General features: G+C 44.0%; 1 protein-coding gene across 2 annotated transcripts; it reads left to right on the forward strand.

Moving 5' to 3' along the window:
* The first annotated feature begins 23 nt into the window (after window positions 1-23).
* STYXL1 (serine/threonine/tyrosine interacting like 1) lies at window positions 24-24,974 on the forward strand. 2 transcript variants are annotated; one of them, XM_084650635.1, is made up of 10 exons: window positions 24-136; window positions 1,201-1,307; window positions 3,478-3,539; window positions 4,916-5,054; window positions 5,449-5,505; window positions 7,422-7,567; window positions 9,029-9,174; window positions 10,348-10,442; window positions 16,117-16,226; window positions 23,838-24,974. In XM_084650635.1, exons 2-10 carry the CDS (start codon window positions 1,205-1,207, stop codon window positions 23,967-23,969), a joined length of 990 nt encoding a protein of 329 aa, XP_084506761.1. In that variant the 5' UTR covers window positions 24-136; window positions 1,201-1,204; the 3' UTR covers window positions 23,970-24,974. The 2 variants fall into 2 exon arrangements, with proteins under 2 accessions (XP_084506761.1, XP_084506760.1); XM_084650634.1 differs by lacking the exon at window positions 24-136 and adding an exon at window positions 156-212.
* Window positions 24,975-25,837: the final 863 nt, after the last annotated feature.

Raw genomic sequence — 25,837 nt, forward strand, 5'->3', positions numbered from 1 at the left:
CCGCGAGATTTGCCGCTTCCAGGCGCGCCCGGGCGAGACTGCGCCCACCAAAGGATCGCGAGAGCTGGGCAAGGGGTGGTCCCCAACTGACGTCAGCCTTGGTTACGGCCGAGCGTCGCTGCGTAGCAACCGGGAGGTGAGCTGGGAGTGGGGCTGGGCCCAGGGCTTTCAAGACCCCGCCTGAGCGAGCGCCATCTGGACAGTCATAATGGGTACCACAGGGGGCACAGCTGCAGGGGCCGCGGGTGTCATGACAACAGACCTCCATGGGTGCCATGGCAGCAAATGCCACAGGTGCCATGGCAACGGATGCCACAGGTGCCATGCTAATAAATCTCCATGGGTGCCATGGCAACGGATGCCACAGGTGTGATAGGTGCCATGGCAACTGATGCCATAGCAACAGACACTGGGTACTACCGCTACACACTCCATGGAAGTGGCATTGAACAGAGTACTATTTTGTATTAATTGAAATTTGATGTCATATATTTTGACAAAATATAAAGAGAAACTCCAAGGGGATGGTGGGCGGGGAAGGTTGGATCTGGTCAGAGGAAGATCTCAGGCTTTTCCGTCTCCCATTGCCAGCAGGAGTGGTGTCTATCTATTCTGTTTCCTAACAACACAGACACTTGGGAAACACATGTTTCTAAATTACTGAGAAATAAATTGTTAATGACCATGGCCCCAATCCTGTGAAATGCTGAGCTCCTACATCTGCCAGTGGAGTCAGCCTCAGCACCACTCAGTCCCTAAATATAGAAATACTGAACATGGATTTTTTTCTCCAAGAAAACAATTTTAAGAAATGTTTCAGAGTAGCAGCTGTGTTAGTCTTTATGATTTTAGGCAATAGGATCTGTCCTTGTTCGTTTCATATCTGAGTGATGTGCACAGGTTTGGATGCTCTGTACAATGTACATTATATTCCATTTTTATATTTCACTATTTAAATTAGATTTTTTTAGATTGAATTCTGACCTATATTTTAAAAAGTCTGATCTTGCAGTTCTCATGGAGCAAATATCCCTTATGAAGGCAAGGATTTAAGGACTCAAGCTTGGGCTCAAAGTTATTGTTTTCATTCATAGATGAGTTGGGATGAATAAAAAGTAAATTCTTCATGTTAGCTTGGTTATTTTGCAAGAACTCACTTTTTAAGAATGTATTGACTCTTTAATTATTATTTCCATCCAGTAAAATGGCAGGGTTGGTTCTCTGTGAGCCCATAGAGCTTTACAACATCTTGAACCAGTCCACGAAGCTCTCCAGGTTAACTGAGCCTAACTATCTCTGTTTACTGGGTAAGCTAATGAGAGTGTTGATGTGTATTTTTGTTGTGCAATTTGTCATACAGGTCATTCTTTTGTTTAATTATTGGGGCTAAATTGTTGGAAAACTTTGTATATGCTTTGGGAGTGACCCAACTGCCATAAAAGTCAGTGAAAAGATGCCTAGTAACTGTAATGGGAGTTTCAGAGTAACAGCCATGTTAGTCTGTATTCGCAAAAAGAAAAGGAGTACTTGTGGCACCTTAGAGACTAACCAATTTATTTGAGCATAAGCTTTCGTGAGCTACAGCTCACTTCATCGGATGCATACTGTGGAAACTGCAGAAGACATTATATGAGTTGAATCAGGCCCTTTGTAAAATGACTGTACAAGGTTCAGGGCAACAGGGATAGGTCTCTCATTCCTGTTTGAACCATTAGTATCATATGATTGTATGGTGCCCAGAGGTCTTTGTGAGTCACTGTGATTTTATGTATAGCAGTTAGTATTTTACTTTGTAGCTGCATCTTTTATTAGAATTTGGGAGACTATTTATCTTCGGCTATGTCTTCACTACAAATATAGATGTGTTTTACAGTGAGATAATTATTTGGAGATAAGCATCTCAATGTGAAAGCCTAGCTGAGACGAGACACAGGAGTTGACTTGTGTCCACTAGGATATCACACTGAGGTGGCTTTCTCAGAATAGGTGTCTTAATGTAATAAATATACCTTTATTTGCAGTGCAGACATAGCCTTAGAAGAGGCACCATTGTCTTGAGGACTGAGCATGTGTCTGGAATCCGGGAAAATGCTGAGTCCACTGCTTGCTCTGCTGCTGTCCACTTAATCTCTCTGGACTAAATTTAGAAATGGTGTAAATGAAAGTGTTAATTGCGCGCCTTTAAGTAGGTGTAACTTACTTGCTGTGGGGGGTGGAAGAAAGGGGTATAACAGGAAAAGCAAGTAACAAGGAAAGCAGACACCTCCAGCTTTGTTGCCGATTTGTATTATTTGCTTTCTCTGACACACCACTCTCCAGTCCCACCCTGTCAGCATGTAAATTACACCCTTAAGTCACCTTAGAATCATAAAATATCAGGGTTAGAAGGGATCTCAGGAGGTCATCTTGTCCAGCCCCCTGCGCAAAGCAGGACCAATTCCTGATTTTTGGCCCAGATCCCTAAATGGCCCCCTCAAGGCTTGAACTCACAACTTTGGGTTTAGCAGAAAGCTAAAGCCACTGAGCTATCCCCCGTGTACCTTACCTGTGTGTAACTTACAACACCTTTTATATCATCTCTGAATTGGCTCTCAGTCAATTTCCCCTCAGTCAAATGGTGATAATGGGCCAAATCCATACCTGGCGTAAGTCCATTTAATTACACCTGGGATTAATTTTGCCTGATAATATTGCCTTCCTCACAGAGTTGTTGGGAGGAATAATTAGTTAATGTTTGAACGATGCTTTGAACACATGAAGTGCTATATAAATGTTAATGAGTTATATTATTTTATAATAGGAACTACTGATTCATTTAGAAATTTTTCATAGACATTGTTTTAATGTTGCCATATTATAAAAGTGGTCACGTTAAAATGGCACCTACATACTCTACACACTTGCTCTCTGGGTGCGTTCCATCATATCTATTTAATGTAATAACAAAATAAATTGTAACTATTATTTGGGTTAGCACAGTAGAGGAATAGAGTTATGGGAGAAATTGCTGGATACTGGTCTGGCTTTTGCATCATCAATAGAATTGTTTGCTAAATTCCAGTTGCAGCACCAAATTCTGCCCTGTATTACATTTATGCAATCTCCATGCAAGGACTGCAGACTTTGGTCCTGCAGAATCTTTGGTCCTGCAGAAATCTGCAGAATTTCAGAGATGAAATATGAGAAGGAAATAATGCAGCTTGATTTTCAGACCCCAGGTTAAATTCATAAAGCTGACATCTTGAAAAAATATTGTTTTGCTTGCAAACGGATACATTTAATCTGAAAGTCAATAGGCACAATAAACATGGAATCCCATGAAGAAATGTTTACACTCTGTATTTTGGTGATGGGTATCTAGTTGTAAGATTTGTAGAGCTCTTTGCAATCTAAACTGCTATTGGCTTCATTAGGAGCAGGATTCTGTCTTGAAGACACTATGTAAGCTATTCACACAATCTTCATTGTTATTTTCAGATGCCCGTACAAAGCGTGAGTACAATGAAAGCCATGTGATTACAGCAAGAAGGGTTAAACAGGTAAGTTATGGTTTCAAGTGGGTTTGTCATTCATGTGTGCTGTCCATGACCTTCTGTTCTGGTTGGGGGGAGAGGGGTACACTAATGAGCATATCACCTGGTCAGTGTCACCAAAAGGGCTCCAGGGAGCTGACAGCAAGCTAAAGCTGCCCCTCCTCCAGAAAGTAGCAGTGTAAACACCACTTAGGCTTCTCAGGGGGGTATCTTTCTAAGGCACAGCAGCCCTTGCTGTCATGGGAAGAGAACACTTTTGTATCCCTGTGTTCCAGCAGGGGTGAATGCTCTGGATCATTAATGAGACACACACACTAATGAGTCTAGGATTTAGCATTTAGCAATGAGATAGAATTAGCCGAAAAGGATGAGGAACTCCCCTGCCTGGTTCTGGAACGTTTAAGTTATCCCACAAGAGTTGATGCAGATTAGGGTAGGAAAGAGGGGAAGTGAGATTATAGTAGCCTAAAGAAGGGAGACATTGAAATTGAATATCAGGAAGAATATTCCAGCAATAAGAGCTATTACACTGCAGAGTTGTCTAACAAAGGGCTGAGGGGAAACCCTCATTGCTTGAGATGTCTAACATTAGAGAGGACAAAGCATTCAAAAATCTACTGTATTGGCAGGTAAGCCGACAAAGTGACCTTCTAGGTATTTTCCATCTCTAACTTCTGGGATTCACCTAAAGGAGTTATTTACACAAGTCCCATTAATGGGAACTGTGCTTCTAACTCCCTTAGGTGCCTTTGCAAATCACAGCCTTAAGTGCCTTCACTGGTAAACATCACTGCATTCAATAAAAATTACAGGTGAAGATTTCAAGAAAATAGGAACAGTTGAGCTGGTCTAAAATAGTTCCATGGTGACCATTGTAGTGATAAATAAATACTGCAGGGCTGGAGGCTGCTAACTTAGGGGGAAACACATTCAGAGATCTGGGGGGGAAAGCTGATGCTCAAAGGACAGGATGAAACAAAGGGGTGACTCTGAGGAGGCCACACTGTCCACTGCTTTGCATTTACAGTTGTGCAATGTAGATGTAAATCGCTACCATTCTGAAGTAGTTATACCCACTTTACATTGGTGTAAATGATTGCTCAGGGTGAAAGGCAACAGTGAATCAGGAATGAGTTGGTGTAGCTTACATTTTCTTGCAGTTCCTCGGCATATAAGTTACACACCACCCTAGCTCTCCCATAGACTTAGACCCAGACCCACTTGCTGACATGTAAATTACATCACTTCTGAATTCTGCCCACTTTCTTCAAACTAAGGTACAAACTAAGGTACTAAGGTAATTTGGAAGAAATTGCTAGGGATAGTTCCATGAGGAAAAATGCAGTCCCCCTCCTAATAAGATTCTTTTGTGGTTTTGCTAGAATCCTATGGGGGAATATCTGGTACCTGAATCAGTTGAGCTGGAGTGTGTCAAATATTGTGTCGTGTATGATGGCAAAACCAGCTTTTTGGATGATACCTATTATGATGATTATGAGGAGAAGGAGAAGGATGAAAAGGGTATGTTTACTGGCTAGCAAGAGATTCTTACTACAGCTCACAGTTCAGCTGTATTCTGTTCTCTTCTATCAAGCTCACCACCTTGGTATGTGAATGCCTCTCATTCCTCATTTGCCTTTGTTACCTTACTGCTATTTCAAATAACGTGACAAGAATATTTAAGTGCACAGCCTTTATTTTGGTAAATACCATCAATAAGCCTCTGTCTGGCATAATATTTCACATGTTCTATTCTAGGCTTTCTAAACCTAGATTTTCTTTCATGGTCCCTGGGTCTAGGCTGGCTCCTCTTCTAATATGTGTGAACCCTTTACTTTCAAAATTATTTCAGTGAAAATAGGCTATTTTTCCCAGTTCAACTGGGGTTGAGTTTGTTTATTTATTGCTTTTTTAGGGACTAAAGCTGCCTCAGAGACCTCAAGATCTAAATCCAGTTCTTCATGTTCACAAAGTGAGTTCTTTCTTTTTGTTAGTAAGCTCAGGATAAAAAAAAAGAAGAATTTGCATTATCATAGTTACAAAAATAGGACTTACCTTTAATGAGAGTAGTAATTAGATGAAGTTCTGTGGCAAATGCTTAGGTCTGGAAACCCAGAGACTAAAATGCAGATCGTGGCACTGATAGCTTTGTGCATCTGTTGAGTTCATTTAAAGATACGAGGAAACATTGAAATTATTTTTTCCCAAATGGCAGATTACCTTTTAGACCCTGAACTTGTAGTGACATGGCAGCTCATTGCAGAATCACAGCCCTGGCTTCTAGATCTCCCCTGCCCCCCGTTATCCAGTGTTGCGATAACAGTTCTAGTTAGCATAGAAGTATTTTGCAAATACAAAGATGTTTTTAAGAGGATATGATCCACTTTGTGCACATTTCACCTTGTTTCAGGCATTAGTTTGAAAGTGACAAAGCTAAGAAAGTTGACATTTCAACTGCTAATTTCTTAAAAGTAGCTTTGTGAATTCTGAAAAGCCAGCTAGTTGCTATTTTCTGGATAAACTTTTCCAGAAAACCTAACGAAAGTCTTGTCTACACATGCAGCAGCACAGTGTGGTTTTTCACACCCCTGAGCGATGTCAGTATCCTGGCCTAATTTCCTAGTGTAGACCAGGCCTAAGAAGTGAACAAACCCGTACCTTGCCTTTGGTATATGCTCCAATCAGAGCTTTAGGCCTTGATTCTGCAATGGCCTGTCTGCTCAGAGGTCATTATGGAATAAAAGGCTTAGGGCTCACATTCTGTACAGGAAAATCATTGGGCCTATATGTTCAAAAGTGACGAACAATTTGGAGTGCTTCAACTTGAGACTTCTTAAAGAGACCTGATTTTCAGAGAGCGGGTGCTCGGCACTTTCTGAAATTCAGATACCTTTATGGTGTCTCAACTTGGGCACCCCAGAATTGATACACTAAATCATTAGGCACTGGAAAATGTAAAGCCTTCATCTTTGCATCAAGCTCATTGATTTTTTTCTTCTGTATCTGTGGTACGTTGTTCTAAACATGTAATTTGATTTGAAACGGTCTGATCGAGACTCCTGTTCTAAATCTAAGAGCCAATCCTACAGACATTTATGTACATGCATAACTTGCTCACAGGAATAGTCTCATTAGGTACACACTAAAATGGGACCTTATTTCAGAGTTTTATTGCAGAGAAAATCATCTCCAATGAGACATGAAAAATGGAATGCGATGGAGAACCAGAATCAGATTTCCATTGTGCTAAGTTAACTGCTTCTAAAGTAGATACAGCTGAAGGCAATCAGAGATGAGTCTGGGGAGGAAAACATCCTACATCCCCTATTTTTAGCCTCACTTGGGGTCATGTTAAGATCAAAGATGGGAAAATTTCCCAAGGCACGTCCCTGTGTCCCCTCTGCCTTTTGTTTGGTGGCATAATGAGGCAAAGAAAAAGCCACCCCAAGAACCAGGAATATTATTTAGTTTTAAAATAGCAGTACTTCCCTGAGGTGTACCTCACTGCAGGGGATCCACAGAGAATAACAGGAGTTAAAATAATACCTGGACCTATGACAGGAGCAAGAGAAAGAAAAACATGTTCCCCACAGGAAAAAAAAAAGTGACAATAGAAAAAGAGGTTCGCAGGGAATGTCAGAAACATCCCCAGTGGCTTCCTTACAGCAGCAGTGGCTGGAGAGTGATTGTAGCTTTTAATCCTGCTCTCTCAAGGTTCTTCAGACATCAGGGTGAAATCCTGGCCCCACTGAAGCCAAAGGGAGTTTTGCCACTGATGTCAGTAGGGTCGGGATTTCACCCCAAGTACTCAGGGCCTGTTGGAAATAACCCTCTCCCGCATCTGATTCCCTGCAGCAACCGTGTATAATAGCTTTTCCATGTCTTTAGATGCTGAGGTAGGGGCTGCCATCCAGTGTGCCAGAGTCTTAGAGCAATTAACCCGCCACCCTGTCCGCATCCTGAAAGGAGGGTTTGAGCGCTTCACTGCGTGCTACCATTTCTTGAGGACTCAGAAGATATTCTGGATGCCTCAGGTGAGATTATTGGAGAGAAGGGCCAGGCTTTCATGCTATAAACAGAATTTTTCTGTGTACATTCAACTAATTCCAGTGAATTCCCTAGTAATAATTAAAGGGACACTGTCAATCTGCTGTCTAGTCAATTTTAAAAAAGGAGTCAAAAGTCATTTCAAGTAATACCCTTGCCCCTGAGTCCCTCTGCTAATTTTTGTTCTTTTACAACCACAAGTATCTATTTTTCTCTCCCTGATGTTGTGGGGAAAAACTCACAAAAACAACAGAGGAAACTGACTAACCGGAAAGTGCGGTTAGATTAAACAAATCTCTTTCAGTTATCCTCATCTGAGATGTTATAACAATAGCAGGTAAACATGTTTGGCGGAAATTGTGACTGTTGTTTTTTTTTTTTAATGATAATATGTCTTTAATAACTTCTTACATGCAATGGCTTTCATTCCAAAGGATCACAAAGCAAATGGATACATTTTTTTCAGTATTGACTCAGGAAGAAAAGGGCCACCTATTGAATCACTTATATTATTTCCAGCAGCGTTCTCTTATCCAAATATTAACCTGACTGGAGCCTGCTTAGGCATGAGAGATAAGCATCCCACTTTAACATCTAGGGCAAGGCTTAAAAAAAAAATAAAAGGTAGTGACACGTCACTGCAACATGTCTTTTCTTTCTGTTACTTCTTCTATTTCACACAAGCTGCAAAGGAGAAAATTAATTGTTTTTGTGCCCTTTTTTGCTTCTTTGTGATGCCTGACACTCCATCTACCTCAATTCTCACGGCAGTTACAGTTAGACACAGCATTCTCCTATCTGCCTTCTCTAAACTATTGTTCAGTGCAGCTTTGTGCTGTCAAACAGCTATTGTGTCTCATCCTAGTGAGGGCTGCATTTCAGTGGTGAACACTGGTGCACAGTCACTACTCAACTCTCTTCCCTTCCACCCTTGGCATGGCTACAGAATTTTGTCCTTAGCCTTCATGCTGCCCAAATAGTAATCTGCTAAGCTATGCTCAGAATTTTTCATGCTCTGGTAGAAGCGATGAGTTGGAGTTGTGTTATGCAGTCACACTATATCTGCCAGTCCCATTTGGCAAGTGGTTTCATTTGGCTTTGTACCAAGTAATTAATAAACTATAATTAATCTGAGGTACTAGTGTCCTTCCCTACATTACAAAGGACATAGTCTATCTCTTATTCTTTTTTTTATTCCAGCAGGGCCAAATTGGCAGTGACCATGTTAATTTCATTGACTGAGTCTAGAGATAACTTCTGATCTTCAGAATATCTGTCTGATTAAATGAATGTACTCCATTTCTGTTTGAATGTAGGTGCAGAACATAAACTTAGCACTGGTTCATTTCTTCTCAGGATTCAGGTTTAAGAACTTTACAAACTAAGATTAAGGCAAATAGATATACAGTTCTTTCAACTGCATTGATCCTTTTGTTTCTCTTGTGCAGGAACTGGATGCTCTTCAGCCATACCCTGTAGAGATATTGCCCGGTCAGTTATATATGGGAGATTGCAGACAGGCCTGTGACCAACAGATTCAGAAGGATCTGAAAATCAAAGCACAAGTCAACATCTCAGAGGAGATTGCAACACTGTAAGTCAAATGGTCCAGTTAGATTTGCATCGAAGCTGCATGTTAGGAAACCTTCCAGGAACCTTGTGAGATACTCATTCAGTCAGAGTAGGATGGTGATTAGAAGTAGTGGGATAAACTTAAAGCTATTTAATGCTTGTTCTTCTGACTTCTCTGCTATAGAGGTTGCAAAGCAATGACTCATTACTGCATCAGCCTACCGTAACTCAGAAGAAGTGAGACTATGTAGAGCAAGAATGGGATCTTTAGCACTGGGACCCAGATCCTCAGAGGTACCTAATCTGGGCCTAGGAGTTCAACACTTAGCACCAATCCTCACAATGAGCCTAATGCTAAATTTTGAAACAACATTTAAGAGGAAAACTTACAAACCAACATGCTTTAAAATGTAATTCATTTACCTTTTGTGTGATTTCTCTTACTTCTTTTTCTGTATTTGTCAATGACTGAAGCTATTTGACTAGCCACTCAAGTCAGTGGGCGAGTGATATTAGAACTACAGCTCGATACAGCCAAAAACCCAGTGACATTTTGCAAGGATGTGACCAGCATGAAGCAAGTGAGGAAGAATATAGCTTTCTGCCTGGTTACATCTGCACAGCCAGTTTTACTAATAACCAAGCATTTCTTGTGTATCTGGCTCCAAAGAGAACCCTCAAAAATCTCAGAGAACTCTCAGCTCTGAGTCACTGCTCATTACATGAAATGCATCTGCATAGCTTAAAAATTCCTCTTCATTGTTTTGCAGCCTTTTCTCAGTGAGATGAGATACCTTGTAAGGTGTATAACACCTTAATAAGAAACCACATGGAGCAGCATCTGTGTATGTTAATTATATATTTAGGAAACTCCTAAAACATGTCTGACATGAAAGAACACTTGCTTTCAGCTATCTGCCTTCATCAAACTCCCAGGTAGAACATACTATAGGGTCATGTTAATACATAAATACCAACACAGTTTAGGGTGGCTGACTGATAATGGAACTATTGGTTATGCACCTAATGCAGCCTCAGTGTCTTACTCACCCTTCCTTACTATGCTGATGACAATGAAAAGTTATTACTCATGGAAATGCAAATAAAATATTACTGATTTGCCCCAGGCAAGTAGAATTTGGCAGAGCTACTTTATTGGCCTGTTTAACATCTCTTCTGTGCGCTCCCTTTCCAGTTTCACAGATGAAAGCAAAACACTTCATGTGTCTGTGGCAGATTCCCCCGACGCAGATCTTTTTTCCTTTTTCCCCACCATTTGTCACTTCATAGGTGAGTGGTTTCTGATCTACAACTATCAAGTGTGCACACTGTTCCTTTGAGTGTGGAGGTTTGTAGTTTTAACCCCTAGAAACATGGTCCCAACAGCCACTGCTTACTGGAGGTGTTCAGTCCATTTACTGGTGTGATGGGTTCCCCCACTCTCGGGGTGCCGCCTGGAACTGGGGTAACACTGAGCCTGCCTGACCCACCAGCCTGGACTCCCTTTTTACCCGGTAATGTTGTGACAAGTTGCTAAGCTCTCAAAGCTTGCTATTTCACCAGCATACACACAGGTAGGGATACACTCAGGTGCAGCACTACGCACACAGGTTCTTTAACCAGCCCCTGCATGGGAAGGCAAAGCTAAGGCTCCTCCCCGTTCCTAAGGCATGCACCCCGCTCTAGAGGGTAAACCCAAAATTATACCATCTTGCGGTGCACAGAGAACTGTATAGCATAAGCTCATGAAATTCACCCCCTCCCTCAAAGTGGAGAGGCATATACACAGCTTTCTGCCCCAAGTTATGATTTCCACACACTGGTTTTAGACAAAACAAAAACAAGTTTATTAACTACAAAAGATAGTTATTAAGTGATCATAAGGGATAGCAAATAGATCAGAGCAGATTACCTAGCAAATAAAACAAAAAACGCAGCCTAAGCTTAATACGCTAAATAAAGTGGTTATAAGTAGCAAATTCTCACTCTGAATGTTGTTTTAGGCAGAATGCAGAGATTCTTGAAGGCAAGCTGCACTTGCTAACAGCTTAAAACTCCAGATATTCCTTTTACAGGCGAGTAAACCCTCTAGCCTGGGCTCAGCCCTTCCCCCAAGTTCAAGTCTTTTGTTTCTCAGGTGTTTTCAGCAGTCTTCTTTCTTGGGCGGGGAGTCAGTGAAGAACGAACTACGATGATGTCACTCCCCTGCCTTAAATAGGTTTTACATATGGCGAGAACCCTTTGTCTCCCACTTTTATTCCCATGCCCCAGTCAGTGGAAAAACACTTGTATTATCATGGAGTCCAGTACCAGGTGACTTGGTCACATGTCTCTGTAGGACCACAGCAGCCATGAGACAGAGGCTGTCTGTAAGATCCTCAGGAATGGCCTCCCAGAATGGCTCCCGGATGGGACATTAGCATCTTCCAAGACCTACTGTTCTCCCTAATGGCCCTTTCCAGCCAGCAATCTAGACTGATTGCATTCTGCATAGTGGGTGTTCCCCTGGTGTAAACACATTTGTAATAGATGCCTAGACAATATTCCTAACTTTAGATACAAAAATGATACATGCATAAAAATAGGATAATCACATTCAGTGAATCATAACCTTTTCAATGATACCTCACATGACATATCTTGCATAAAATACAACTTAGTTATGCCATAATCATATCAGAACCATATCTCTATGAAGAATATGGGGCATAGTGTCACACCTCCCCCCTCAGATTACTGTCAGAGGGTTAGTCACTGACAAATACAAAGGCAGTGTGCCTGATGTCCTCCTTAGGTCATGGTTCTACAAATCCCAAGTTTTACCAAACATTGGAGTGTCATCCACAGGTGTTTTTGCAAAGCTCTGTGTTTCTTTTGCCAGGAAACATTTTTGTGTGTAGCATTGTTAACATAATGCAGATCTCAACACCTTTGGTGTGTAGGTGTCTTGGCATTTAGCCACCAATGCCATGAGATGGTGTGCCTCAGTTTCCCCTTCCACACAGCAGTCTAGGTTTGTTATGGTTTTTCTGCTGTGCTGGCTGTTACTGCTGTTACTGGCTGGCTCCCTATGGAGCTGCATTCCATCTCCAGAGCTGTGCCCATACAAAAAATCCACCCTCCCTTCTAGGGTTTCTTTGTAATTTTCACTCCAAACATTGGAACTTTCCCCACCCCCTTCTCTCAGCAGCTTTCGCTTAGTTTCTGGGTGAATTTTACCTGCCTGGGAGATTGCTTCCTCCTCCCCTTTCTCAGGTGGGTCATTAGCATTTTCACTGACACTCAAGTCGTTAGTAGGATTCTTATCCTGTCTTAAAGAGACAGAGTTAGTTTTCACAAGTACATTAGGAACAGCATTTTGCAAAAGTGGGACCTGTATTGGGATACCCTGTCACCCCTCTCTCTGTTCCCAAGAGGTCAGTTGTATGACTGCTCCCTTCTGGGAGGTCAGTTACACATTTCCCTCTTAAAACCTGAGCCACGGGCTGGGTGCCTGGGAGCACAGACCCCGACCCAGCAAATCTGGTCTGGGCAAACCCTCCCATGTGATCAGTGGGGAGACACTCCTCTACTCCCCCAAATTCCTTCTTAACTTCCTCCTCTAAGTCACACACATTTCATAGAATCATAGAATATCAGGGTTGAAGGGACCTCAGGAGGTCATCTAGTCCAACCCTCTGCTCAAAGCAGGACCAATCCCCAGTTAAATCATCCCAGCCAGGGCTTTGTCAAGCCTGACCTTAAAAACTTCTAAGGAAGGAGATTCTACCACCTCCCTAGGTAACGCATTCCAGTGTTTCACCACCCTCTTAGTGAAAAAGTTTTTCCTAATATCCAACCTAAACCTCCCGCACTGCAACTTGAGACCATTACTCCTTGTCCTGTCCTCTTCCACCACTGAGAATAGTCTAGAACTATCCTCTCTGGAACCACCTCTCAGGTAGTTGAAAGCAGCTATCAAATCCCCCCTCATTCTTCTCTTTTGCAGATTAAACAATCCCAGTTCCCTCAGCCTCTCCTCATAAGTCATGTGTTCCAGACCCCTAATCATTTTTGTTGCCCTTCGCTGGACTCTCTCCAATTTATCCACATCCTTCTTGTAGTGTGGGGCCCAAAACTGGACACACTACTCCAGATGAGGCCATACCTACGTCGAATAGAGGGGAACGATCACATCCCTCGATCTGCTCGCTATGCCCGTACTTAATACATCCCAAAATGCCACTGGCCTTCTTGGCAGCAAGGGCACACTGCTGACTCATATCCAGCTTCTCGTCCACTGTCACCCCTAGGTCCTTTTCCACAGAACTGCTGCCTAGCCATTCAGTCCCTAGTCTGTAGCTGTGCATTGGGTTCTTCCGTCCTAAGTGCAGGACCCTGCACTTACCCTTATTGAACCTCATCAGATTTCTTTTGGCCCAATCCTCCAATTTGTCTAGGTCCCTCTGTATCCTATCCCTGCCCTCCAGCGTATCTACCACTCCTCCCAGTTTAGTATCATCTGCAAATTTGCTGAGAGTGCAATCCACAGCATCCTCCAGATCATTTATGAAGATATTGAACAAAACCGGCCCCAGGACCGACCCCTGGGGCACTCCACTTGACACCGGCTGCCAACTAGACATGGAGCCATTGATCACTACCCGTTGAGCCCGACAATCTAGCCAACTTTCTACCCACCTTGTAGTGCATTCATCCAGCCCATACTTCTTTAACTTGCTGACAAGAATACTGTGGGAGACCGTGTCAAAAGCTTTGCTAAAGTCAAGAAACAATACATCCACTGCTTCCCTTCATCCACAGAACCAGTAATCTCATCATAGAAGGCGATTAGATTAGTCAGGCATGACCTTCCCTTGGTGAATCCATGCTGACTGTTCCTGATCACTTTCCTCTCATGTAAGTGCTTCAGGATTGATTCTTTGAGGACCTGCTCCATGATTTTTCCGGGGACTGAGGTGAGGCTGACTGGCCTGTAGTTCCCAGGATCCTCCCTCTTCCCTTTTTTAAAGATTGGCACTACATTAGCCTTTTTCCAGTCATCTGGGACTTCCCCCGTTCGCCACGAGTTTTCAAAGATAATGGCCAATGGCTCTGCAATCACAGCCGCCAATTCCTTTAGCACTCTCGGATGCAACTCGTCCGGCCCCATGGACTTGTGCACGTCCAGCTTTTCTAAATAGTCCCTAACCACCTCTTTCTCCACAGAGGGCTGGCCATCTATTCTCCATGTTGTGATACCCAGAGCAGCAGTCTGGGAGCTGACCTTGTTAGTGAAGACAGAGGCAAAAAAAGCATTGAGTACATTAGCTTTTTCCACATCCTCTGTCACTAGGTTGCCTCCCTCATTCATTAAGGGGCCCACACTTTCCTTGGCTTTCTTCTTGTTGCCAACATACCTGAAGAAACCCTTCTTGTTACTCTTGACATCTCTTGCTAGCTGCAGCTCCAGGTGCGATTTGGCCCTCCTGATTTCATTCCTACATGCCCGAGCAATATTTTTATACTCTTCCCTGGTCATATGTCCAACCTTCCACTTCTTGTAAGCTTCTTTTTTATGTTTAAGATCCGCTAGGATTTCACCGTTAAGCCAAGCTGGTCGCCTGCCATACTTACTATTCTTTCGACTCATCGGGATGGTTTGTCCCTGTAACCTCAACAGGGATTCCTTGAAATACAGCCAGCTCTCCTGGACTCCTTTCCCCTTCATGTTAGTCCCCCAGGGGATCCTACCCATCCGTTCCCTGAGGGAGTTGTAGTCTGCTTTCCTGAAGTCCAGGGTCTGTATCCTGCTGCTTACCTTTTTTCCCTATGTCAGGATCCTGAACTCAACCAACTCATGGTCACTGCCTCCCAGATTCCCATCCACTTTTGCTTCCCCCACTAATTCTTCCCGGTTTGTGAGCAGCAGGTCAAGAAAAGCTCCCCCCTAGTTGGCTCCTCTAGCACTTGCACCAGGAAATTGTCCCCTACGCTTTCCAAAAACTTCCTGGATTGTCTATGCACCGCTGTATTGCTCTCCCAGCAGATATCAGGAAAATTAAAGTCACCCATGAGAACCAGGGCATGCGATCTAGTAGCTTCTGCGAGCTGCCGGAAGAAAGCCTCATCCCCCTCATCCCCCTGGTCCGGTGGTCTATAGCAGACTCCCACCACTACATCACTCTTGTTGCTCACACTTCTAAACTTAATCCAGAGACACTCAGGTTTTTCTGCAGTTTCGTACCGGAGCTCTGAGCAGTCATACTGCTCCCTTACATACAGTGCTACTCCCCCACCTTTTCTGCCCTGCCTGTCCTTCCTGAACAGTTTATAACCATCCATGACAGTACTCCAGTCATGTGCGTTATCCCACCAAGTCTCTGTTATTAGTCATTTGTGCTCCCTAGAGTGGGATCTATCCCCTGTTCAGCTGTGGGCTCCTTATTGGCTCTTTATTTTACATATTATTTAAATTAACATCTGCACCAATGTCCTTCCTACACTGTAAATATTGATAGCATTTTAATAAAACATTCACAGTTCTCAAAAACACTCATTAAAAACCTTGCTTAAACTAGTTATAACCAAAACATAACAGTAACATGACCCTGCATCTTATCCTTGCTAACTCTTCCTTTCCCATAACACTCTGTCTCCAACTTATCTCTAACTTCTCACACTAGCAACTTCAATTTTCCATACTCATCCACACTTAGGCTAACGTAGGTCCAAAAGCTAACTTCTTAACCCAATCCATCCTATAGCGATGGGACGGACCCTTCTGGGGCAGTGTAGGGAAACGTGTCCTGACACTGCCCAGCTGTACCTATTCAGTGGTTTAAGTGGGCTTGTGTCTCTGGGACTATTTATCTGGCACCTTTCACCAGCATTAGAAATTCACTTTAAAAATAACAGGAGTGGGGAGAGTTGTCTGGCTTTGATTTTCAAGACACTAATTTGTAATGCACTTTTCTTTGTTTAGATGCTCAGATGGCTCTTGGAGCAGTTCTGGTTTTCTCTACCCTGGGTCTAAGTCGGAGCAGCACGGCAGTAATGGCCTTCCTCATGCATTCATCCCATTATCCCTTAAAGGTACATTGGCACTTCTGCTTTCTGCAGAGAGCGACTTGTTCTCCTGTACATTTCTATTTCTGAACTCTTCTGAGGTATGTAGTAAGGAGGAGCAAATAACCTGTGCTTTAATTCAGACTCCCTGAATACATTGTGTGACATATCTGTAATATCAAGGAGGAGACTTGGGTTTGATTCCTGGGTGGGCCTGTGAGAATGCAGCTCAGAATCTGCGTGGCGAGTGATATATATCTACCCTCCCCTGTTTGCCAACAGACCCGCCCAGAAGCCAGGACTACAAACATGACTTACTGGAAGGATTACAAATCTAAGCAACTCTGCTCTCCTGGATCTCAGAGAGAGAGAGAGAGAGAGAGAGACTTTCTGAGTCTGGGAGCTACCATGAGCTGGCTTTGTCCCTTACTACTGAGGGATATAGGAAGTCCAGTCCACGCTGTTTGTGGAACTCTGGCTTTGTGCCCTAAAGCTGAGGTTAGCAGCATGGCTGTCTTTAAAATCCCAGATTGCTTACCCAAGACCACATACCTTGACCCACAGATATTGTTCTAGGGAAACCCAGAATAGGGTTGCACTAGTCTAGGAGGGGTGCCCTCCTCAACCTTAAAGGACCAGCACACCTGTCATAACCATACAGCTAAGGGTAGCCTAGAATTCCTCCTTACCTGTAAGGGGTTAAGAAGCTCAAATAACCTGGTTGGCACCTGACCAAAAGGACCAGTGGGGAAAGAAGATACATTCAAATCTGGAGAGAGGGAGGCTTTGTTTGTGCTTTTTGTTGGGTGTTCTCTCTCATGGGACTGAGAGAGGCCAGGCTGAAATCCATCTCCTCCAACCAATCCTGAACCAGTCTCTAATATTACAAAAATAGTAAGTAAAGCCAGGCAAGGCATGTTAGATTGTCTTTTGTTTTAGTTTGTGAATTTTCCCTTTGCTCAAGGGAAGTTTATTCCTGTTTTTTGTAACTTTGAACTAAGCCTAGAAGGAGTTCCTCTGTGTTTGTGAATCTTTTGTTACCCTGTAAAGTTATCTTCCATCCTGATTTTACAGAGGTGATTCTTTTGCCTTTTCTTTAAATAAAATTCTTCTTTTAAGACCCTGATTGATTTTCAGTGCCCTAAGACCCACGGGGGGTTAATCCCAAGGGTCGGTCCTGGGGCCGGTTTTGTTCAATATCTTCATAAATGATCTGGAGGATGGTGTGGATTGCACTCTCAGCAAATTTGCGGATGATACTAAACTGGGAGGAGTGGTAGATACGCTGGAGGGGAGGGATAGGATACAGAGGGACCTAGACAAATTGGAGGATTGGGCCAAAAGAAATCTGATGAGGTTCAATAAGGATAAGTGCAGGGTCCTGCACTTAGGATGGAAGAATCCAATGCACCGCTACAGACTAGGGACCGAATGGCTAGGCAGCAGTTCTGCGGAAAAGGACCTAGGGGTGACAGTGGACGAGAAGCTGGATATGAGTCAGCAGTGTGCCCTTGTTGCCAAGAAGGCCAATGGCATTTTGGGATGTATAAGTAGGGGCATAGCGAGCAGATCGAGGGACGTGATCGTTCCCCTCTATTCGACATTGGTGAGGCCTCATCTGGAGTACTGTGTCCAGTTTTGGGCCCCACACTACAAGAAGGATGTGGACAAATTGGAGAGAGTCCAGCGAAGGGCAACAAAAATGATTAGGGGTCTAGAACACATGACTTATGAGGAGAGGCTGAGGGAGCTGGGATTGTTTAGCCTGCAGAAGAGAAGAATGAGGGGGGATTTGATAGCTGCTTTCAACTACCTGAAAGGGGGTTCCAAAGAGGATGGCTCTAGACTGTTCTCAATGGTAGCAGATGACAGAACGAGGAGTAATGGTCTCAAGTTGCAGTGGGGGAGGTTTAGATTGGATATTAGGAAAAACTTTTTCACTAAGAGGGTGGTGAAACACTGGAATGCGTTACCTAGGGAGGTGGTAGAATCTCCTTCCTTAGAGGTTTTTAAGGTCAGGCTTGACAAAGCCCTGGCTGGGATGATTTAACTGGGAATTGGTCCTGCTTCAAGCAGGGGGTTGGACTAGATGACCTTCTGGGGTCCCTTCCAACCCTGATATTCTATGATTCTATGCCCTCACTTTGTAACCAATTGGTTAGGATATAATTCTCAAGCCTCCCCAGGAAAGGGGGTGTAAGGGCTTGGGGAGATATTTTGCGGGAGGTAGGGCTCCAAGTGGCCCTCCCTGAATGTTTGTTTAAATCACTTGGTGGTGGCAACATACCGTCCAAGGACAAAGGGGATTTGTGCCTTGGGGAATTTTTAACCTCAGCTGGTAGAAATAAGCTTAGGGGGTCGTTCATGCGGGTCCCCACATCTGTACCCCAGAGTTCCGAGTGGGGAGGGAACTCTGACAACCCCTCATTACGTAGCTCCACAAGTCTTCAGAAAAATATTGAGTGAAGGCTGAGAAGTACCTAGCTATATACTAGATTGATTGCTTATCCCCAAACTCCAGGATGTTCCTCGGTTTACTCAGTGTCCCAGCATTTTGAAAAGGTAGGTCTGTCTCTCATTCTGCCTTTTCTGGGCAGACCAGGGTATCAGTGGTATCCAATCTCCTCCATGCCTTTGAAGTGATTCCCGCTAAAAGTCTTGGTTGTGTTTGGAAAAGGAGCCCCTCTTCTGGAAGTTGAGTACAGTATTTGAATCCAAACTGTCCTAAAGCTGAGCATGGATCTGGCCCATTTTTTTGTGTAAACATTTGCAACACAAAATGAGGCTTCTTACCCTGCAAGGCACATCAAAGAGTAATTGCAGAATGAGTTTGCCAGCGGAATAATAGAGACTTGCTGTGTACTCTGCACAGACACCGGAACCTACGGACCTACCCTACTAATATTGGATGTGATTGCTCCCACAGACTGATAACAGTTCTATCACTATCATGCCCTCCCATGCTGAGCCCTACTAAAATACTTAGCTTATTGTGCCCACAGTGCAAAAGTCCAAGGCTGATAACTGACTTTTCCCTTTATCGTGATCAACATTTTTGTTTTAACATCTTGTCGAGTCTAAACAGAAATACATCTCCTCCAGAGCACCCCCACCACAGACTGCCCATAGTGAAACAGGCTGAATGCTTGAGATTCCTGTTGCACGAAGCTTTCCTATGGGATGATTCAAATAGACAATCTTGCTGGACTGCAGCAGTGAAATATACTCAAGCTGCTCTTTCAATTAGGTCTTTGACCCAGTTTGTACAAAAGTCTTGGAATGCTTTAGTGAGGCTTCAGGGATCTGGAGACATGAGTACGTTAAAAGAAATTGCAGTGGTAGAACATGCTCCTACCAAACCCTTACTCATATGAGTAACTAGTGTGTGTGGAGACCCACTGATTACTTGTTTGATTAGGAATTAATCATAGGAAGGTTGGAGATTTAGGCTGTTGGTCTCCAGTATCAGACATCCAGAAGAAACCATGCAATACCATTTCACCTTTCATGTTCTGTGTGTACATAAATCTCCTCACTGTATTTTCCACTGAATGCATCCGATGAAGTGAGCTGTAGCTCACGAAAGCTTATGCTCAAATAAATTGGTTAGTCTCTAAGGTGCCACAAGTACTCCTTTTCATTAAGTTTAAGCAATCCTAATTATGCTCCTGATTGCTATAAGAAATCCTGATTTTTATCTGGTGAGGGGGACATTACTCAGCAACTTCAGTAGTGTAGCCTGAGAGGAGTTCAGTGCATTTGTGTAACAACCCTGCTGTGTAACAGCATTCCGAGCTAATTACCTGAAACTAACAAACAATCCAGATGGCTGTAATTAGCACTTCGGGATAGCTGGACCGCTGCTTTGATGCTCTAGATCACCACTGTGTAATAGCATATAGTGCCACTCCAGGAACAGGAGAACCTCTGTCATGCAGCTTTAGGTAGCTGCTGCTTCTCTGCTTTTTCCACTGAAACAGATTGTTAGCATTTTACACTACAATCAGACCCAGTAGCCCAAGGTAGGGCTCTGGCACTGTCTTGCTGCAGAATGATGGCAGGTACATCATAGATGAAGAAAGAGGCCTGACACTGCAGGAATATTCATAACTAGGATATCCTGGTTCATTATATATAGGGCCCTACCAAATTCACGGTCAATTTTGGTCAATTTCACAATTATAGGATTTTAAAAATCATAAATGTCATGATCTGAGCGATTTAAATCTGAAATTTCATGGTGTTGTAATTGTAGGGGTCCTGACCCATAAAGGAGTCTGGGGGGGAGCGGGGGTTGCAACACTGCTACTCTTAATTCTGTGCGGCTGCTGACGGCGGCGCTGCCTTCAGAGCTGGGGGGCTGGAGACCAGCAGCTGCTGGCTGGAAGCCCAGCTCTGAAGGCAGAGCAGCCGCCAGCAGCACAGACATAAGGATGGCCTGGTACGGTATTGCCACTCATCCTTCTGCACTGCTGCTGGCGGGTGCTGCCTTCAGAGCTGGGCGCCCGGCTGACAGCCACCAGCCTCCAGCCCTCAAGGCAGCACAGAAATCAGGGTAGTAATACTGCGACCCCCCCCCTAAAATAACCTTGTGACCCCCCCTGCAACTCCCTTTTGGGTCAGGACCCCTCCCAATTTGAGAAATGCTGGTCTCCACTGTGAAATCTGTACAGTATAGGATAAAAGCACACAAAAGACCAGATTTCACTGGAGGAGACCAGATTTCATGGTCCGTGACACATTTTTATGGCCGTGAATTTGGTAGGGCCCTAATTATGGAAATAAGAGTCTACCCTGAAGTTCAGATCTGATCCAAATTACCTCCAGGTTTGTTCTGGTTCATACCAATCCCTAGCTATGTAGTGCATAATGTGGTGGGAACCAATATGTAATTGTGTAATTTACAAATAGAACCACACAGTGTAACTGTGTTACATTTGCTTCCTACAGTATCTGCGTGACATTGTATGTAGTGTCTTTTAATAACACTCCACGGGCCTGCATTTGAACTTTGGAATTAGGACCAGTCTGCATTCTGCAGGAGTATTCTATTAGTAGTGAGTGTTACTACTGTGTTTGTACTCCCAGAGGTCAAACTAGATAAATAGTGGTGGGGGTCTGTACTGGGCCCAGTCCTATTCAACATATTCATAAATGATCTGGAAAAAGGGGTAAACAGTGAGGTGGCAAAATTTGCAGATGATACAAAACTACTCAAGATAGTTAAGTCCAAGGCAGACCGCAAAGAGCTTCAAAAGGATCTCACAAAACTGGGTGACTGGGCAACAAAATGGCAGATGAAATTCAATGTTGATAAATGCAAAGTAATGTACATTAGAAAACATAATCCCAATTATACATATAAAATGATGGGGGTCTAAATTAGCTGTTACCACTCAAGAAAGAGATCTTGGAGTCATTGTGGATAGTTCTCTGAAAACATCCACTCAATGTGCAGCAGCAGTCAAAAAAGCCAACAGAATGTTGGGAATCATTAAGAAAGGGATAGATAATAAGACAGAAAATATCATATTGTCTCTATATAAATCCATAGTATGCCCACATCTTGAATACTGCGTGCAGATGTGGTCACCCCATCTCAAAGAAGATATATTGGAATTGGAAAAGGTTCAGAAAAGGGCAACAAAAATTATTAGGGTTACGGAACAGCTTCCATATGAGAAGAGATTGATAAGACTGGGACTTTTCAGCTTGGAAAAGAAACAACTAAGGGGGGATATGATTGAGGTCTATAAAATCATGACTGGTGTGGAGAAAGTAAATAAGTAAAAAAAAAATTTACTCCTCATAACACAAGAACTAGGGGTCACCAAATGAAATTAATAGGCAGCAGGTTTAAAACAAACAAAAGGAAGTATTTCTTCACACAATGCACAGTCAACCTGTGGAACTCTTTGCCAGAGGATGTTGTGAAAGCCAAGACCATAACAGTGTTCAAAAAAAGAGCTAGATAAGTTCATGGAGGATAGGTCCATCAATGGCTATTAGCCTGGATGGGCAGGGATGGTGTCCCTAGCCTCTGTTTGCCAGAAGCTGGGAATGGGTGACAGGGGATGGATCGCTTGATGATTACCTGTTCTGTTCATTCCCTCTGGGGCATCTGGCATTGGCCACTGTTGGAAGAGGGGATACCGGGCTAGATGGACCATTTGTCTGACCCATTATGGCCACATTGTTCTTATGTTAACTAAGGTTTCAGTGTAAAAGGATGTGCCCCAATTGTTTGCTGTGGAGACCAACCCATGGTAGATTGTTCTGCCTCCCCAAAACTAGTACATTACAATCCAGTGCAGTTGTTAGTGAATGGTCAGGAAAAATTCATGTGTTTCGCATACAGACTTGATTGCTTGTGTCACTTTAAATACATCTCAAGGAAATTACTTTTACTAGCCAGCATGGTCACTGGGGTATTGTGCTGTTCTATGGTTAGGGAAGCAGACGTAAGATCCTCCCTCTGCTTGGGAGGCAGAGGGCCAAATCCTGGCTTTTCAGCAGCAATGAGAGTTTTGCCATTGACTTCAATGAGATCAGGATTTGGCCTTTACTGTAGGTATTTATAAGATATCAATCGCCTTGGTACTGAAGGACTTTGAATGTATTGTTTGAATCATAACACATTTATTTTCCATAGAGGAAGGTAACGTTTGCATCTTCTCATAGGCCCTTTCTGGCCACTCAACCACAGGTCAGCACTGGAGTTGGGTCCTGAGGCAGGGGAGGGCTAAGGGAACAAAGATACCAAGGCTGCCCAAGGTGAGGGTGGAAGAGAGACATGGTGTTAAGCCAAGAGCTCCCAAATGAGCAACAGTTTGAGGGTGAGACAATCATGTTGTTATTATTTGATTTGTAGTAGTTCCAAGGAGCCTGTCATGGACCAGGGCTCCTTTGTGCTAGATGCTGGTCAAACACAGGACAAAAAGACAGTCTCTGCCCTCTGAACCCCCCGAAGCCCCATAACATAATTTTAATTCCAAATCCCTGGTAGAAACACAGGGGGAAAGACTCTTTGCTCAATGTGCAAGGTTCACCATTATACCCCTGCCTTGCAGAGACCACCTCTAGGAGAGAAGTACTTCAGTCTCCATGCAGCCCTTAGCCTCACTGCTGAGGCTGCTAAGTAGAGTCAATGGCTTTAGTGAAACTGACACCTATCCGATGGAAACTAGACTGAGGCCTCCAGTTCCTTTCTCATAGGCAACTGGACAGCCATCACTTGATCATGAATTTTGATCATTACTGAGCTGGACTCAAGCTAATGATCTTCATGGACTGGAGAAAGGCTCCATATCATAATACTACTTCCCTCAGACAGTTGCCTTGGTACTTCTTATTTTCAGAGGTCTAACTGTGTATTACTAAAAATGGAAGGTTAAAAAAACCTTGTAATTGACTGTGTCCTTTTCTTTCTCTACTGGTCCAGATACCAGATTTGGTTCATTTTTGTTCTGTATTTGCTCAGCACTTGGCACAATAGGGTCCTGGGCCATGAGTGAAGCTCCTAGGTGCTATGGAAATGCAAATTATTAATCATTCTAAGACTTAGAAGTAATTGTAAGCTGGACAATACACAATAAGCACATTCCTGAGTCTTCTCCCTGTCTTTACTTGTATTTGTAGGGGGCTTGGAAATACATCCAGAGATGCAAAACAAACATGAGACCAAACCGTGGCTTTGTGCAACAGCTGTCAGACTGGGAAAGCCAAATCTATGGGTCAGCGATCACAGATATCTCCGAACCACATTATTGACAGGCAGCAAGGAGAGCATCCAACAGGCAAAGAAGCTTTCCATCTGTACCACCGTTTAATTTGAGCTGTATTGTTTGGGTAAGGTTTGACTAGAATCGGTTGCTGTGAGTAAAATAATAAGAATAATATAATAACCTTAACCTTTAGGATTGGTTTTCATCTTCACATGTTATTATTTACATCATTTGGGATTTAATCCCTTATTCAGGCAAACTTGCTGAACGGTCAGTGGGAGCTGTGCATGAGTAATGACTTCAGGATTTGGTTCGTTTTGTTTTAATTGTCACTCTTGTTGGCTGGGACAATTGGGGGCTGATTATCAAAGTGCTGAGCAGCTGCAACTCCCATTGAAGCCAGTAGGGGCTGCAGGTGAGCAGCATCATTGAAAACCCGTCCATGGATCTCTATCCTTGGATGGTAACTGGGTACTTAACCAGACAAAGTTTCAACAGATAAATATGTGAGACAGAATTCAACGATTCAGGAATTCACCCATTACAAATGTATTCTCTCAGATGTACAGTCCAATACCAAGATGGAGTTATGCCTTCACACACGCATGCATCTCCCATTGATTTATTGGGGCCCAGGCTCTCCAGCCTTGCCTCCTACTTGCATCCTCATATTTCAACAGTCAGACTTCTTTGCCTTGAAGTTCTAGTTGAAGCTCCAGTCCTATTATACTAAGCCAAATTAAAGTCCTGCCCAAGCTGATTCCGTCACCAAAGTAGCAATAAGATGGACACCTGAAGTCAAGCGAAAACGAGGCCACCCAAAAACAATCTGGCGAAGAGTTGTGGAAGCCGAGCTGGAAAACCTGGGGCACAGCTAGGGAACCATTGAAAGACTTGCCAAAGACAGACAGGAGTGGAGGAGTTTCGTCGCTGCCCTAAACACCAGAGGTGTAATGGGAACATGATGATGAAGCTCAGTACCATCTATCCCAGGGACAGGCAAACTTTTTGGCCTGAGGGCCACATCGGGTTTCCAAAATTGTATGGAGGGCTGGTTAGAGGAGGCTGTGCCTCCCCAAACAGCCAGGTGTGGCCCGGCCCCCACCTCCTATCCGACCCCCCCCTGCTTCTTGCCCCCTGACTGCCCCCCAAGACTCCTGCCCCATCCAACCCCACCCCCACTCCTGGTCCCCTGACCGCCCCTGGAACCCCCGCCCCTGACTACCTCCCGCCGCCCTATCCAACTCCCCCCCCTCCTTCTTGACTGCTCTCCCGGGACCCCTGCCCCCATTCAACCCCCGTTCCCCGCCCTCTGACCGCCCTGCCCCCTATCCACACCCCCACCCTCTGACCACCACCCTGAACTTCCCTGCCCCCTTACCGCGCTGCCTGGAGCACCAGTGGCTGCCGGTGCTACAGCCATGCTGCCCGGAGCACCAGGACAGGCCGCCACGCTGCCCGGCTGGAGCCAGCCACACCACCGCACAGCACAGAGCACCGGGTCAAGCCATGGCTCTGCAGCTGCGCTGCCCGGCAGGAGATCGCAGCCCCACCGCCCAGAGCATGGCACCAACGGCACAGTGAGCTGAGGCTGCGGGGGAGGGGGAACAGCAGGGGTGGGGCTGGAGGCTAGCCTCCCAGGCCAGGCACTCAGGTGCCGGGCAGGAGGGTCCCGTGGGCCGAATGTGGCCCGCGAGCCGTAGTTTGCCCACCTCTGATCTATCTCCTTTTTAACATTGTAAATTCTGTACATTAGCAGCATAGAATAAGAGTTTATAGAAAATGTTATTTAGGCCTTACACGAAATTTTGACCTCCTTACCCTGATAGTTGTATTATGTCCTTCATTTTAAATCTTCATCCTAGATCTGAACCTTCAAATGTTTTTTGACACATTTGTACCACAACATTATTA

This window comes from Lepidochelys olivacea (assembly GCF_965140295.1).
Source record: "Lepidochelys olivacea isolate rLepOli2 genome assembly, chromosome: 17".
In the NCBI taxonomy this organism is placed as follows: domain Eukaryota; kingdom Metazoa; phylum Chordata; order Testudines; family Cheloniidae; genus Lepidochelys; species Lepidochelys olivacea.

Excerpts from the sequence above, each read along its gene's own strand:
- STYXL1 (XM_084650635.1), top strand. The coding sequence starts at position 1,205 with ATGGCAGGGTTGGTTCTCTGTGAGCCCATAGAGCTTTACAACATCTTG. Across the intron at positions 3,540-4,915 it reads CAGCAAGAAGGGTTAAACAG|AATCCTATGGGGGAATATCT; the intron begins GTAAGTTATGGT and ends TGGTTTTGCTAG. Across the intron at positions 5,055-5,448 it reads GAAGGAGAAGGATGAAAAGG|GGACTAAAGCTGCCTCAGAG; the intron begins GTATGTTTACTG and ends TTGCTTTTTTAG.